This window comes from Oncorhynchus kisutch, unplaced genomic scaffold (genome assembly GCF_002021735.2).
Source record: "Oncorhynchus kisutch isolate 150728-3 unplaced genomic scaffold, Okis_V2 scaffold3610, whole genome shotgun sequence".
Classification (NCBI taxonomy): domain Eukaryota; kingdom Metazoa; phylum Chordata; class Actinopteri; order Salmoniformes; family Salmonidae; genus Oncorhynchus; species Oncorhynchus kisutch.
Window position 1 is genome coordinate 398,926 of NW_022265555.1, and position 11,547 is coordinate 410,472.

The 11,547-nt window shown below is 43.0% G+C and overlaps 2 protein-coding genes across 2 annotated transcripts; both read right to left on the reverse strand.

Moving 5' to 3' along the window:
• Positions 1-3,679: 3,679 nt before the first annotated feature.
• On the reverse strand, positions 3,680-6,402 carry LOC109885301 (ADP-ribosylation factor-like protein 6-interacting protein 6). Its single transcript, XM_031820731.1, has 4 exons — positions 5,891-6,402; positions 5,680-5,733; positions 5,383-5,515; positions 3,680-4,811 (listed from the first exon to the last, which is right to left on the reverse strand). Exons 1-4 carry the CDS (start codon positions 6,045-6,047, stop codon positions 4,718-4,720), a joined length of 438 nt encoding a protein of 145 aa, XP_031676591.1. The 5' UTR covers positions 6,048-6,402; the 3' UTR covers positions 3,680-4,717.
• Positions 6,403-7,561: 1,159 nt separating this feature from the next.
• On the reverse strand, positions 7,562-11,315 carry LOC109885295 (ropporin-1). Its single transcript, XM_020477139.2, has 6 exons — positions 11,208-11,315; positions 9,030-9,183; positions 8,613-8,730; positions 8,293-8,454; positions 7,971-8,152; positions 7,562-7,682 (listed from the first exon to the last, which is right to left on the reverse strand). Exons 2-6 carry the CDS (start codon positions 9,143-9,145, stop codon positions 7,616-7,618), a joined length of 645 nt encoding a protein of 214 aa, XP_020332728.1. The 5' UTR covers positions 9,146-9,183; positions 11,208-11,315; the 3' UTR covers positions 7,562-7,615.
• Between the last annotated feature and the right edge of the window lie 232 nt (positions 11,316-11,547).

Genomic DNA, 11,547 nt, shown 5'->3' on the forward strand with positions numbered 1-11,547 from the left:
ATAGAATACAGAGAGATATGTTGTGGAGGAGACAGAGATAAGCTGTGGAGGAGAGAGAGGGAGACAGAGAGGCTGTGGAGGAAAGAGGATACAGAGAGATATGTTGTGGAGGAGAGAGAAGGAGACAGAGATAAGCTGTGGAGGAGAGAGGAGACAAACTGTGGAGGAGAGAGGAGACAGAGATAAACTGTGGAGGAGAGAGAAGGAGACAGAGAGAAGTTGTGGAGGAGAGAGTGGGAGATGGAGAAGCTGTGGAGGAGATAGTAGGAGACAAAGAGATAATTTGTGTAGGACTGCGTGGGAGACATAGAGAAGCTGTGGAGGAGATAGTAGGAGACAGAGAAGCTGTGGAGGAGAGCATGGGGTGTCTGGATGGGGACTGACTGAGATTCAGAGATGTGCTAGAAGAGCTCTGGACCCAAAAGAGTGGGAGAGAGAGTGGAGCATCTTTGGTCATGGACTGACTGAGCTCAAACTGCCTATACTACCAATGTAGATTAAAACTATATTCTGGGATGTATGGACTGTTGCATTTGCACTATGGACTATTTCTGGACGGTACTATATCCATTACACTTGTCGTGTCTTTGGCTATGCCGGATTAAGTGATATGACATGCTATTCTATAAAATAATTTATCCGTAATTAATATCACCTGATTGAGCTAATCATGTAAATGTAATTAACTAGAGAGTCGGGCACCACAAAATAACATTTATAGAGCTGTTATCTTCCGAATCAACTCTTAAAGACCTAGTAATATTTTACATCAATAGCAGTCAATATTAATCGCCATCTTAATTCAGTCTCATCTGAAAGCTATAAATTCTTGGTTATCTGCACGAACCCTGGCTCACAAGTTGAATCAGCAATACAACATTGGGTTTAATTATTTATTTACTAAATACCTAACTAATCACACAGAATTACACAAACACATAATTAAATCATAACTTGATTACAAATGACGTCATAAAGGAAAATGTCCCTAGCGGTCGGAACAGATATGACAGCTTGTTACACAAAAAAAAGGGCCTGGGTTTGAGTGAAAGAGCGGGAAGACTGAGGAACAAAGGGCGAAGCTGTGCTATTGTAAATACAGTATCTTATACATTCTAAATTACTGCCCGAAAAGGAAAATGCAATAAATATTTACTCTGAGCTGCGCTTCGGTAGGTCGGTGGTAGATGGAAGGCCGTGTTGCCCAACCGAGTCCTTTGTCCTTTGAAGAATGTCTCTGCTGGTAAATTGAATACGTTGTAGTAACGTCGTTGTGTGGTAGATGGGATACTCTGTCTGTTCCTTCCTAACCCTCGTTTGCAGCGGCTGTTGCTAACTCAACGGCTAGGTTGAGGTATCACTTCTGTAGTGATTAAGAGTAGTGAATAAGAGTTCAAAGTTCATACCATTCACAACCAAAGCTCACGCTGATGTTGGCTTCGTTCTGTAGTTATTATCTGAACCATTCTAACATTGGACCGTCGTTCTCACATCCTCAGAACAGGAGGTTATATTGTCGTCAAGGCTTTATATAGGAAGGGAGAAGAGGGCGTGTTTGAAAAGTTTTATAGCCCATGTCCCTTCACAGAGGCAGGCCACTGATTGAGCAGGGCCCTAACCTTATGAAAACCCAAATCTCACATTTTAGAAGCTAAAATCACATTTCATCCCATCATGAATAATTTCACATTCAAACATTTAAATTGAACAACAATTCCATGTGAATCCGATAACTCTGATGTGTAGACTTTCCACTGTAGAGTTTATGTCATCTTATCATTGATGAGAATGTCTCAGATGACAACCGAACTGACATCATATTCATTAAGTACCACCGCATATGTTCCTTTGGTCGGATTACCAGAATATAGTTCATTTCCCCACCTTCTGATGTTCCCAGAATCTCTATGTTAACCAAGGGTTTTGCAAATGTAACATCAGTAGGGTATAGAGAGAGGAAAAAGTGGGGAAGAGGTATTTATGACTGTCATAAACCTACCCCCAGGCCAACGTCATGACACACTGTATTACTGTCTGCCTGTATTGTATTGTACTGTTGGTTGTGTTTATTATTAGTGTATGTTAATCCTGCCAGCAACAACAGCCCCTCTGGGATGAATAAAGTTAACTGAATTGAATCACAGCACCTTCGTTCATTTCCTAACTTATGTGTGTATCCAGGAGTTGTTCCCCATGTGTGTCCAGGAGTTGTTCCCTATGTGTGTGTCCAGGAGTTGTTCCCTATGTGTGTGTCCAGGAGTTGTTCCCTATGTGTGTGTCCAGGAGTTGTTCCCTATGTGTGTGTCCAGGAGTTGTTCCCTATGTGTGTATCCAGGAGTTGTTCCCTATGTGTGTGTCCAGGAGTTGTTCCCTATGTGTGTATCCAGGAGTTGTTCCCTATGTGTCGTGAAAAGGGCATGACAAAACCTTTTCCCCCTCAGGAGACTGATAAGATTTGGCATGGGTCCTCAGATCCTCAAAAGGTTCTACAGCTGCACCATCGAGAGCATTCTGACTGGTTGCATCAATGCCTGGTATGGCAGTTGCTCGGCCTCCGACAACAAGGCACTACAGAGAGTAGTGCGAGTGGCCCAGTACATCACTGGGGCCAAGCTTCCTGCCATCCAGGACCTCTATACCAGGCGGTGTCAGTGGAAGGCCCTAAAAATTGTCAAAGACTCCAGCCACCCAAGTCATAGACTGTTATCTCTGCTACTGCACTGCAAGTGGTACCGGAGCACCAAGTCTAGGTCCAAGAGGCTTCTAAACAGCTTCTACCCACCAAGCCATAAGACTCCTGAACATCTAATCAAATGGCTACCCAGACTCTTTGCATTGACCCCCCTCTACCTCTTTTTAACCGTTGCTACTCTCTGTTGTTATCATCTATGCATAGTCACTTTAATAACTCTACCTACATGTACATATTACCTCAAATATCTGGTACTTCACCGTATATAGTCTTGCTATTGTTATTTTACTGCTGCTCTTCAATTACTTGTTTATTTTATTTATTATTCTTATCTATATTTTTTTAAACTGCATTGTTGGTTAGGGGCATTGTTGGTAAGTAAGCATTTCACTGTAATGTTATATTATACCTGTTATATTCTGCGCATGTGCCTTATACAATTTGATTTTGATGTGTGTGTCCAGGAGTTTATCCCTATGTGTGTATCCAGGAGTTGTTCCCTATGTGTGTCCAGGAGTTGTTCCCTATGTGTGTCCAGGAGTTGTTCCCTATGTGTGTCCAGGAGTTTATCCCTATGTGTGTCCAGGAGTTGTTCCCTATGTGTGTCCAGGAGTTGTTCCCTATGTGTGTGTCCAGGAGTTGTTCCCTATGTGTGTGTCCAGGAGTTGTTCCCTATGTGTGTGTCCAGGAGTTGTTCCCTATGTGTGTGTCCAGGAGTTGTTCCCTATGTGTGTGTCCAGGAGTTGTTCCCTATGTGTGTGTCCAGGAGTTGTTCCCTATGTTTGTGTCCAGGAGTTGTTCCCTATGTGTGTGTCCATGAGTTGTTGGCGTATTGTGAGGAGGATAAAGGTGAGATCGAGGAAGGAATGGACATCCTGCTGAGGGCCTGTGTGTGTGTGTGTGTGTGTGTGTGTGTGTGTGTGTGTGTGTGTGTGTGTGTGTGTGTGTGTGTAAGAGACATTTCAGATAGGAGAAAAGATACAGAAGGCAGGTGAGAGCTTCTTTACTGTTCAGTAGTACAGACATCAGTGTGGGAAGGAGAAAAGATACAGAAGGCAAGTGAGAGCTTCTTTACTGTTCAGTAGTACAGACATCAGTGTGGGAAGGAGAAAAGATACAGAAGGCAGGTGACAGCTTCTTTACTGTTCAGTAGTACAGACATCAGTGTGGGAAGGAGAGACAGTGAAAGCATCATTCAGTGGTTCAGTGAGAATAACAGTCAAATGCACAGATACACTGCATGGAACATACCTCTACAGGTTATATATTAGACTTACAATAAACTATAGATTTAGAATGTGTGAGCCTCATTTAATATTTTAAATGTTCTCTTTATAGCACTAATTTGGCCCAAAAACCTCTTTAGGCTAGATATCACAATATACAGTACATTAAAAAAGGTATCCTGACTTTGTAGAAACCTGGGACTCAACACTTCATCAGCCTGGGACTTGGCCAAGAAGAGGACAGCATGGAGAACCAAATGACAAGGAGCTAGTGAGTGAGAGGCTGACTTTAGTACTGGACACATTGTCTCATAGTATCACATCATGTTCTACTGCTTCTCTTGATATGTACACATACACATGGGAAAGATTGTGGGTAAAGTCAGGTAGAACAAGGGGTTTTGGGTCAGGTGAGATGGTTGTGGGTCAGAGCAGGGGGTTATGGGTAAGGTCAGGTAGAACAGGGGGTTGTGAGTAAGGTCAGGTAGAACAGGGGGTTGTGGGTAAGGTCAGGTAGAACAGGGGTTTGTGGGTAAGGTCAGGTAGAACAGGGGTTTGTGGGTAAGGTCAGGTAGAACATGGGTTTGTGGGTAAGGTCAGGTAGAACAGGGGGTTGTGGGTAAGATCAGGTAGAACAGGGGGTTGTGGGTAAGATCAGGTAGAACAGGGGGTTGTGGGTAAGGTCAGGTAGAACAGGGGGTTGTGGGTAAGGTCAGGTAGAACAGGGGTTTGTGGGTAAGGTCAGGTAGAACAGGGGGTTGTGGGTAAGGTCAGGTAGAACAGGGGGTTGTGGGTAAGGTCAGGTAAGGCTCCAGATGATGGTGATCGCCGCTACAATGCCATTTAGGACCGCCACACTGTAGCTCATGTGGAAGGAGTGACCTGTCACCTGCCTGAGACACACACACACACACACATACACAATTAGAAATCAAAGGTGGCAACACATATCAACAGCTTGGGACTGTAAGGTTCTATCTGGAAAAAGATGATTCTGAGATAATTGGCTTTAAAGTTCTGAACCCTCATTGGTTTAAAAGATGTCAGCAATTTTGAACTGAGGTATTTAGACTACTGTATAGGTAGAGAACATTGAACAGAACAAGGCTGTTTCAATAACTACATGTTGACTAAAATACAGATAGAACCTTATAGTCCCAAGCTCTCTATATGTCATCATTCTCTTTACACACGTGTGTGTCCTGCTATCTGGGCTTGGGAGACAACAGGGAGCGATGGAACAAGAGGATTTAGGAAAAGGACGAGAGAATTAGGCTAAGGCCAGTGGAAGAGTTAGGGAATGTAGGTTAGTCAGTAGAGGCTTCTGAGGGGAGGACGGCTCATAATAATGGCTGGAATGGAGTCAGTGGAATGGTATCAACTACATGGTAACCACATGTTTGATATGCCTGATATCATTCCAGCCATTATTATGAGCCGTGTGTGCGTGTGCGCGCGTGTTACCTGAGGTGGCCAGGGGACAGGGGCGTTGGGAGGAACGTGCTGGGCTCAAAAGAGTCAAAGTAGGTGATGGTCCATGTGAAGCTACAGCAGCAGAACCCTGCTAGCACCGACATGACCAGAACACTCCAGAACCCTACAGAGAGGGGGAGGAGAGAGAGACAGAGGGAGAGAGAGAAGGGGGGGTAAAGGGGCGAGAGAGAGGTGGGGCGGAGGGGAGGGGGAGAGGAACATGTTTTGTTAATTTTCTATTCTGGAGGCTTTGTGTGTATGAACTTTTGTGAACAGACCTGTACTTGCCTAGGAGTCTAACCTCTGAGCCATCCTCTCCAATCACTCTCTCATTCTGCATCTCTGAAACACAAACACACAACAAACAGTATACAGAAGTGACAAGATGACATATTTACATAACAATTAACAGAAAGCAATATCATTCAGCTACTGTCCAAGAGGGTCTTCATCCGCGCATTCGCGACTAGAATTCTGTAACTCTTGACAGACGATGTACCTTTCAAGATGAGGTAAACAAAGGCGCAGAATACTGCAACGACCGACATCACCATTGCACAGCAGAGCATGGAGAAAATCCTTGCGGTCCACAGTCTTCGGTTGTCCCAAAAACTCTGGTCCGGTTTGACCGGACGCTGCCGGTGTTGTATGTCCATCTTGGTAAAAGTCAAGTAATACAATTCAAAAACGTTGAACTAGTTGTCAAAGCAAGCACACGCTAGATATCAACGTAGCGATGTTAGTTTCCTCTCCCAAACTGCCTTCCTTCAATTAGTGACACGCACGTTGTTAAAATAGAATTAGGATATATTTTAATAGTATCACTGCCCTATGTAAATAATGTCATGTAAAGTTATTTCAACAAGTCCCTTTTTCGTAACTTTCTAAACTTCTGACAATGCTTTCAAAACATAGCTCCTTCCTCTTCCGTATCCGAAAACTAAACCCGCCCTACAAACGTAAATCCAACCGAATAGCATAACTTTTCCTGACGCAAACAACGAACATCTTGTCTGTTGGTTTGAACACATCTATCATCTTCTTTTCTCACCAGTGTTCAGTAGGGCACACCTTATCTATACTTGACCTAGAGTGATGTTCAGCAGAGCACAGTGTAGCTAAACAATTTGCAACATCATTATCAAACAATGTATCACACATTGAAAGAAAGTGTACCAAAACACGCTTCAGCCCAGTTTGATCAAAATGGACTCAGGTGCTCGACTGAGGGACATTCCTTCACCAAGACACTTCAACGGGTGATTATCCACTCAAATAAAGAGAAAGGATTATACTGTATATATCCCATACATTAGGCCAAATATATCTGTAGCACAACTGTCCAGACCAGATTTTTTTTAAATTACGTGCACCTACCTGGTCAGACATGAAAACGTTTGAGAACACCTGTTGCCTATTTTATCAACAGTAAACCAGTTATCTTAACTCTGTCTATATGTTGTTGTTGTTTTTAATGACGTGCAACTCTGTCTGTTTCCTTGAATCCTCCCATCTCTGCAATAATACAAATCTTATACAATGTATTAATCTGACAAATACGACAGTGACCAATCTCTCAGGATTTGGCTTGGACTAGAGATAGTTAGAGAACGCAACATTGTATGTGTCCCATTATAGTGTTGCCTATGCTAAAACAGGCTTTTGGGAACTAGTCCTCTATTCATCTCTATGTTTGACTTTTACTATGTGTTTCTGGCCTCTTGTGGCAGCCTCAATCAGTGATGACTTTTCACTTAATGTAATACACAAACACTGTCCTCTGATATTGATGGAGGATATACACAAACACTGTCCTCTGATATTGATGGAGGATATACACAAACACTGTCCTCTGATATTGATGGAGGATATACACAAACACTGTCCTCTGATATTGATGGAGGATATACACAAACACTGTCCTCTGATATTGATGGAGGATATACACAAACACTGCCCTCTGATATTGATGGAGGATATACACAAACACTGTCCTCTGATATTGATGGAGGATATACACAAACACTGTCCTCTGATATTGATGGAGGATATACACAAACACTGTCCTCTGATATTGATGGAGGATATACACAAACACTGTCCTCTGATATTGATGGAGGATATACACAAACAAACACTGTCCTCTGATATTGATGCAATAACAGAGTTTTTCTTTGGAACCATCTTTATTAGAACAAAGTTCTAAAGGGGAAAGAGGGTGAGTCTATCCCAAACGCACTTTACGACTGTTGACGAAGTCCGACACCTTCACCATCCCATCACGCGCCTTCCTGAGAGACAGACAGACAGTCAGAGATACACACATTTTGTGTGAAGTCAATTTTATTTCTCACACCTGTGTCTCCTGGTACTTGACAGCTTTTGTTTTCACTGTGTAGCTGCTGTGTAGTTGTGTAGTTGTTGTGTAGTTGTGTCTCTGTGTAGTTGTTGTGTCTCTGTTAAGTTGTTGTGTAGTTGTTTTGCAGCTGTGTAGTTTTTTTGTTGCTGTGTTGTTGTGTAGTTGTATAGCTGTGTAGCTGTGTTGTTTTTCGTGTAGTTGTGTAACTGTTACAACTCACGCCTGAGCCTCCAAGTAGGTAATGGTTCGGTCTATCTGGGCCTGGGACACCTCTTTGTCCACCGCTGCCAGGTAGAGGTAAAGGAAGCGGAAGGTCTCGAAGGGGACGCAGGCGTCTGGGGGCTTACACGAGCTGTCTGAGTTCAGGATGTACAGCGCGTGGGTCATGGCGTTCTTGATCGTCTGCCAGAGAGAAGTCAGAGGTCACCAAGATAACGGGCCCAAAGGTAATTTGATAATGTCTGTATGTTATTAAGTGTGTGTGTGTGTGCACCGTGCATGCATGAGTGTGTGCTTGCATGCGTGCACCATATCATATGTACCCCTCCCAGATAGCTGCAGCCCAGGGCGAAGAATTTTATCCAGTCGAGTTGGTCTCCGAAGCAGCCCACTGTCATGATGTGTCTGAGAAGGTCGTCAGCCAATCCTAACGACCGCCACAGCTTGCTCACATCCTTCTTACTGACTGTGCCATTCTTATGTAGCTGGGAAGGGGAAGGGGGGAGAGAAGGGGGTAGGGAGACGGGGACAGAGAGAGAGAGGGTTCACGTTTATGTGTGTATGTGTGTGTGTGTGTGTGCACACGGGTGAGTCATGCATGTGTGTGTCTAGCTGTGGTGTGTTTGTGTGTGTGGCCCGGTACCTTTTCGTGCATTGTGGTGAGTACCTCAGGTGTGAGGTCCATGGTGTTGGGGTTTACCACTTTGTCTGGTGTCCTGTTCACAGGTAACGTCTTCCCCTGGACCAGAGCACTGAAGTACCTGTAGCAGACATGTATACCAGCACAATACTGGGTTTAATACAGCAGGAATCCTGGTCTTGGAGGACTGTAGTGAATGTATGCAGGCATATATTCCACACAGTTCAGCTACAACTGACCTTAGATCAGTGGACTTCGTCCCCTATGGGCCCTGGTCAAAAGTAGTGCACTATGTAATGAATAGGGTTCCATTTGGGAAGCAGACGAGGTCAAGGGCCAACTTTCATCCTTCTCCTCTCAGAAGCTACAATACTAAACTGACCTTGGATCAGTGGCTAGGCATAACTTCAAGCTACTCACAGTGTGGCCCATTCCAGCAGGTCTTCAGGTTGTGTCAGGATGGCGTCCTTGGTGAACTGCTTCAGAATGCCGGGGAGCTCTGGAGGGATGACCACTGTTTTACCTGTGTGAGACATTCTAAACCCAGAATGGGAACCAGTGGCAACAAAAACACCTGTATGGTGAAAAGAAAATGGTATTTTAACCTCATTCTTGCAATATCTGCCTGACTCTAAAATAAAAATGTTATAGGCCCAATGCAGTCATTTTTAAGTCAATATGAAATAAATTATTGTTAACAATGAAGTACCGTACTGTAAAAGATTTATATTAAAATCAGCCGAAGGGCTTTTATTTATTTTAAATATTTTCTACATGTAGAATAATAGTGAAAACATAAAAACTATGAAATAACACATATGGAATCGTATAGTAACCAAAAAACTGTTAAACAAATCAAAATATATTTTATATTTGAGAATCTTCAAATAGCCACCCTTTGCCTTGACAGCTTTGCACATTCATGGCATTCTCTCAACCAGTTTCACCTGGAATTCTTTTCCAACAGTCTTGAAGGAGTTCACACATATGCTGAGCACTTGTTGGCTGCTTTTCCTTCACTCAGCGGTCCGACTCATCCCAAACCATCTCAATTAGTTTGAGGTCGAGGGTTTGTGGAGGCCAGGTCATCTGATGCAGCACTCCATCACTCTCCTTCTTGGTAAAATAGCCCTTACACAGCCAGGAGGTGTGTTGGGTCATTGTCCTGTTGATAAACAAATGATAGTCCCACTAAGCCCAAACCAGATGGGATGGCGTATCGCTGCAGAATGCTGTGGTAGCCATGCTGGTTAAGTGTGTCACCACCAAAGCACCCTCACACTATAACACCTCCTGCTCCATGCTTTACGGTGGGAAATACACATGCAGAGATCATCCGTTCACCCACACAGCGTCTCACAAAGACACGGCGGTTGGAACCAAAAATCTTCAATTTGTACACCAGACCAAGGGACAAATTTCCACCAGTCTAATGTTCATTGCTCGTGTTTCTTGGCCCAAGCAGGTCTCTTATTATTGGTGTCCTTTACTAGTGGTTTCTTTGCAGCAGTCTCCTGTGAACAGTTGAGGTTGAGATGTGTCTGTTCCTTGAACACTGTGAAGCATTTATTAGGACAGCAATTTCTGAGGCTGGTAACTCTAATAAACTCTGCAGCAGAGGTAACTCTGGGTCTTCCATTCCTGTGGCGGTCCTCGTGAAAGCCAGTTTCATCATAGCGCTTGATGGTTTTTGCGACTGGACTTGAAAAAACTTTCAAAGTTCTTTACATTTTCTGTATTGTCTGACCTACATGTCTTAAACAATGATGGACTATAGTTTCTCTTTGCTTATTTGAACTGTTCTTGCCATAATATGGACTTGGTCTTTTACCAAAAAGGGCAATCTTCTGTAATCCACCCATACCATGTCACAACACAACTGGTTGGCTCAAATGCATTAAGAAGGAAAGAAATTCCACAAATCAACTTTAAGAAGGCACACCTGTTAATTGAAATGCATTCCAGGTGACGACCTCATGAAGCTGGTTGAGAGAATGCCAAGAGTGTGCAAAGCTGTAATCAGGGAAAAGGCTATTTGAAGAATCTCAAATATAAAATATATTTTGATTTGTTAAATACTTTTTTGGTTACTACATGATTCCATATGTGTTATTTCATAGTTTTGATGTCTTCACTATTATTCTACAACGTAGAAAATGTTAAGAATAAAGAATAACCCTTGAATGAGGAGGTGTTCTAAAAGTTTTGACTGGTAGTGTAGCTTTTTACCCAAAAACTATTTTAAACGCAAGAATTTAGCTAGGAATGTCTGAGTGGAGAGGGTAACGCTGAATAGTGATGTTTGGAACTCCCGCATGATGATGTCAACATGGAAAACCGAAACTCCCGCCTATGCAAACCACCTGATTAGAAGGTCCTATGTAGACTGTATATTCAATAAGCAACTATCAGGAAATAACACCGATACAAAAAAGCTCACTTTTACAGTGTTAGTTTCATCAGCTGTTGTACATTATTATATAAAATACAGGAAAACTGAATTTGGACTGCACTGGGCCTTTTAAATGGCAGGCCTATAGCCCACTAATAACTGTGGATTCATTTATGAAAACGATGTAAATCAATTAAATAATTAACCTGTAAAAGACGGTGCAGTTCTCTGCGCTTGATCAGACGATGTAAACGCTGTGAAAGCGGGAAGGACAGTAGCAGGTGATGCGCCGGTTATTTTGTATCAGTTTGTGATTCCCGCGTAACAGACGGCAATTGTGACGTCACAGTGTGTGAGTCCTGGGTGTGTGAAATGAAAAATAACTAATGTCCGCACGGGGGCGACATTTCCTCATGTTTTATCATTTGCAGCTCTCGACAGACATTTATGGGACATTTTCGCAGTAGAATAGTAGTTGATCTATACGAGACGATAGTTTACCTTGAGTCATTCTACCTATAATCGAATAGTAGGGCTATATAACTT

Coding starts and splice junctions, on each gene's coding strand:
- LOC109885295 (XM_020477139.2), bottom strand. CDS start 9,145: ATGTCTCACACAGGTAAAACAGTGGTCATCCCTCCAGAGCTCCCCGGC. Junction 8,455..8,612: donor TCACCACAATGCACGAAAAG/GTACCGGGCCAC, acceptor TCCCCTTCCCAG/CTACATAAGAATGGCACAGT. Junction 8,153..8,292: donor GCTGCAGCTATCTGGGAGGG/GTACATATGATA, acceptor TCTCTCTGGCAG/ACGATCAAGAACGCCATGAC.
- LOC109885301 (XM_031820731.1), bottom strand. CDS start 6,047: ATGGACATACAACACCGGCAGCGTCCGGTCAAACCGGACCAGAGTTTT. Junction 5,734..5,890: donor TGTTTACCTCATCTTGAAAG/GTACATCGTCTG, acceptor TTTGTGTTTCAG/AGATGCAGAATGAGAGAGTG. Junction 4,812..5,382: donor CTGTCCCCTGGCCACCTCAG/GTAACACGCGCG, acceptor TGTGTGTCTCAG/GCAGGTGACAGGTCACTCCT.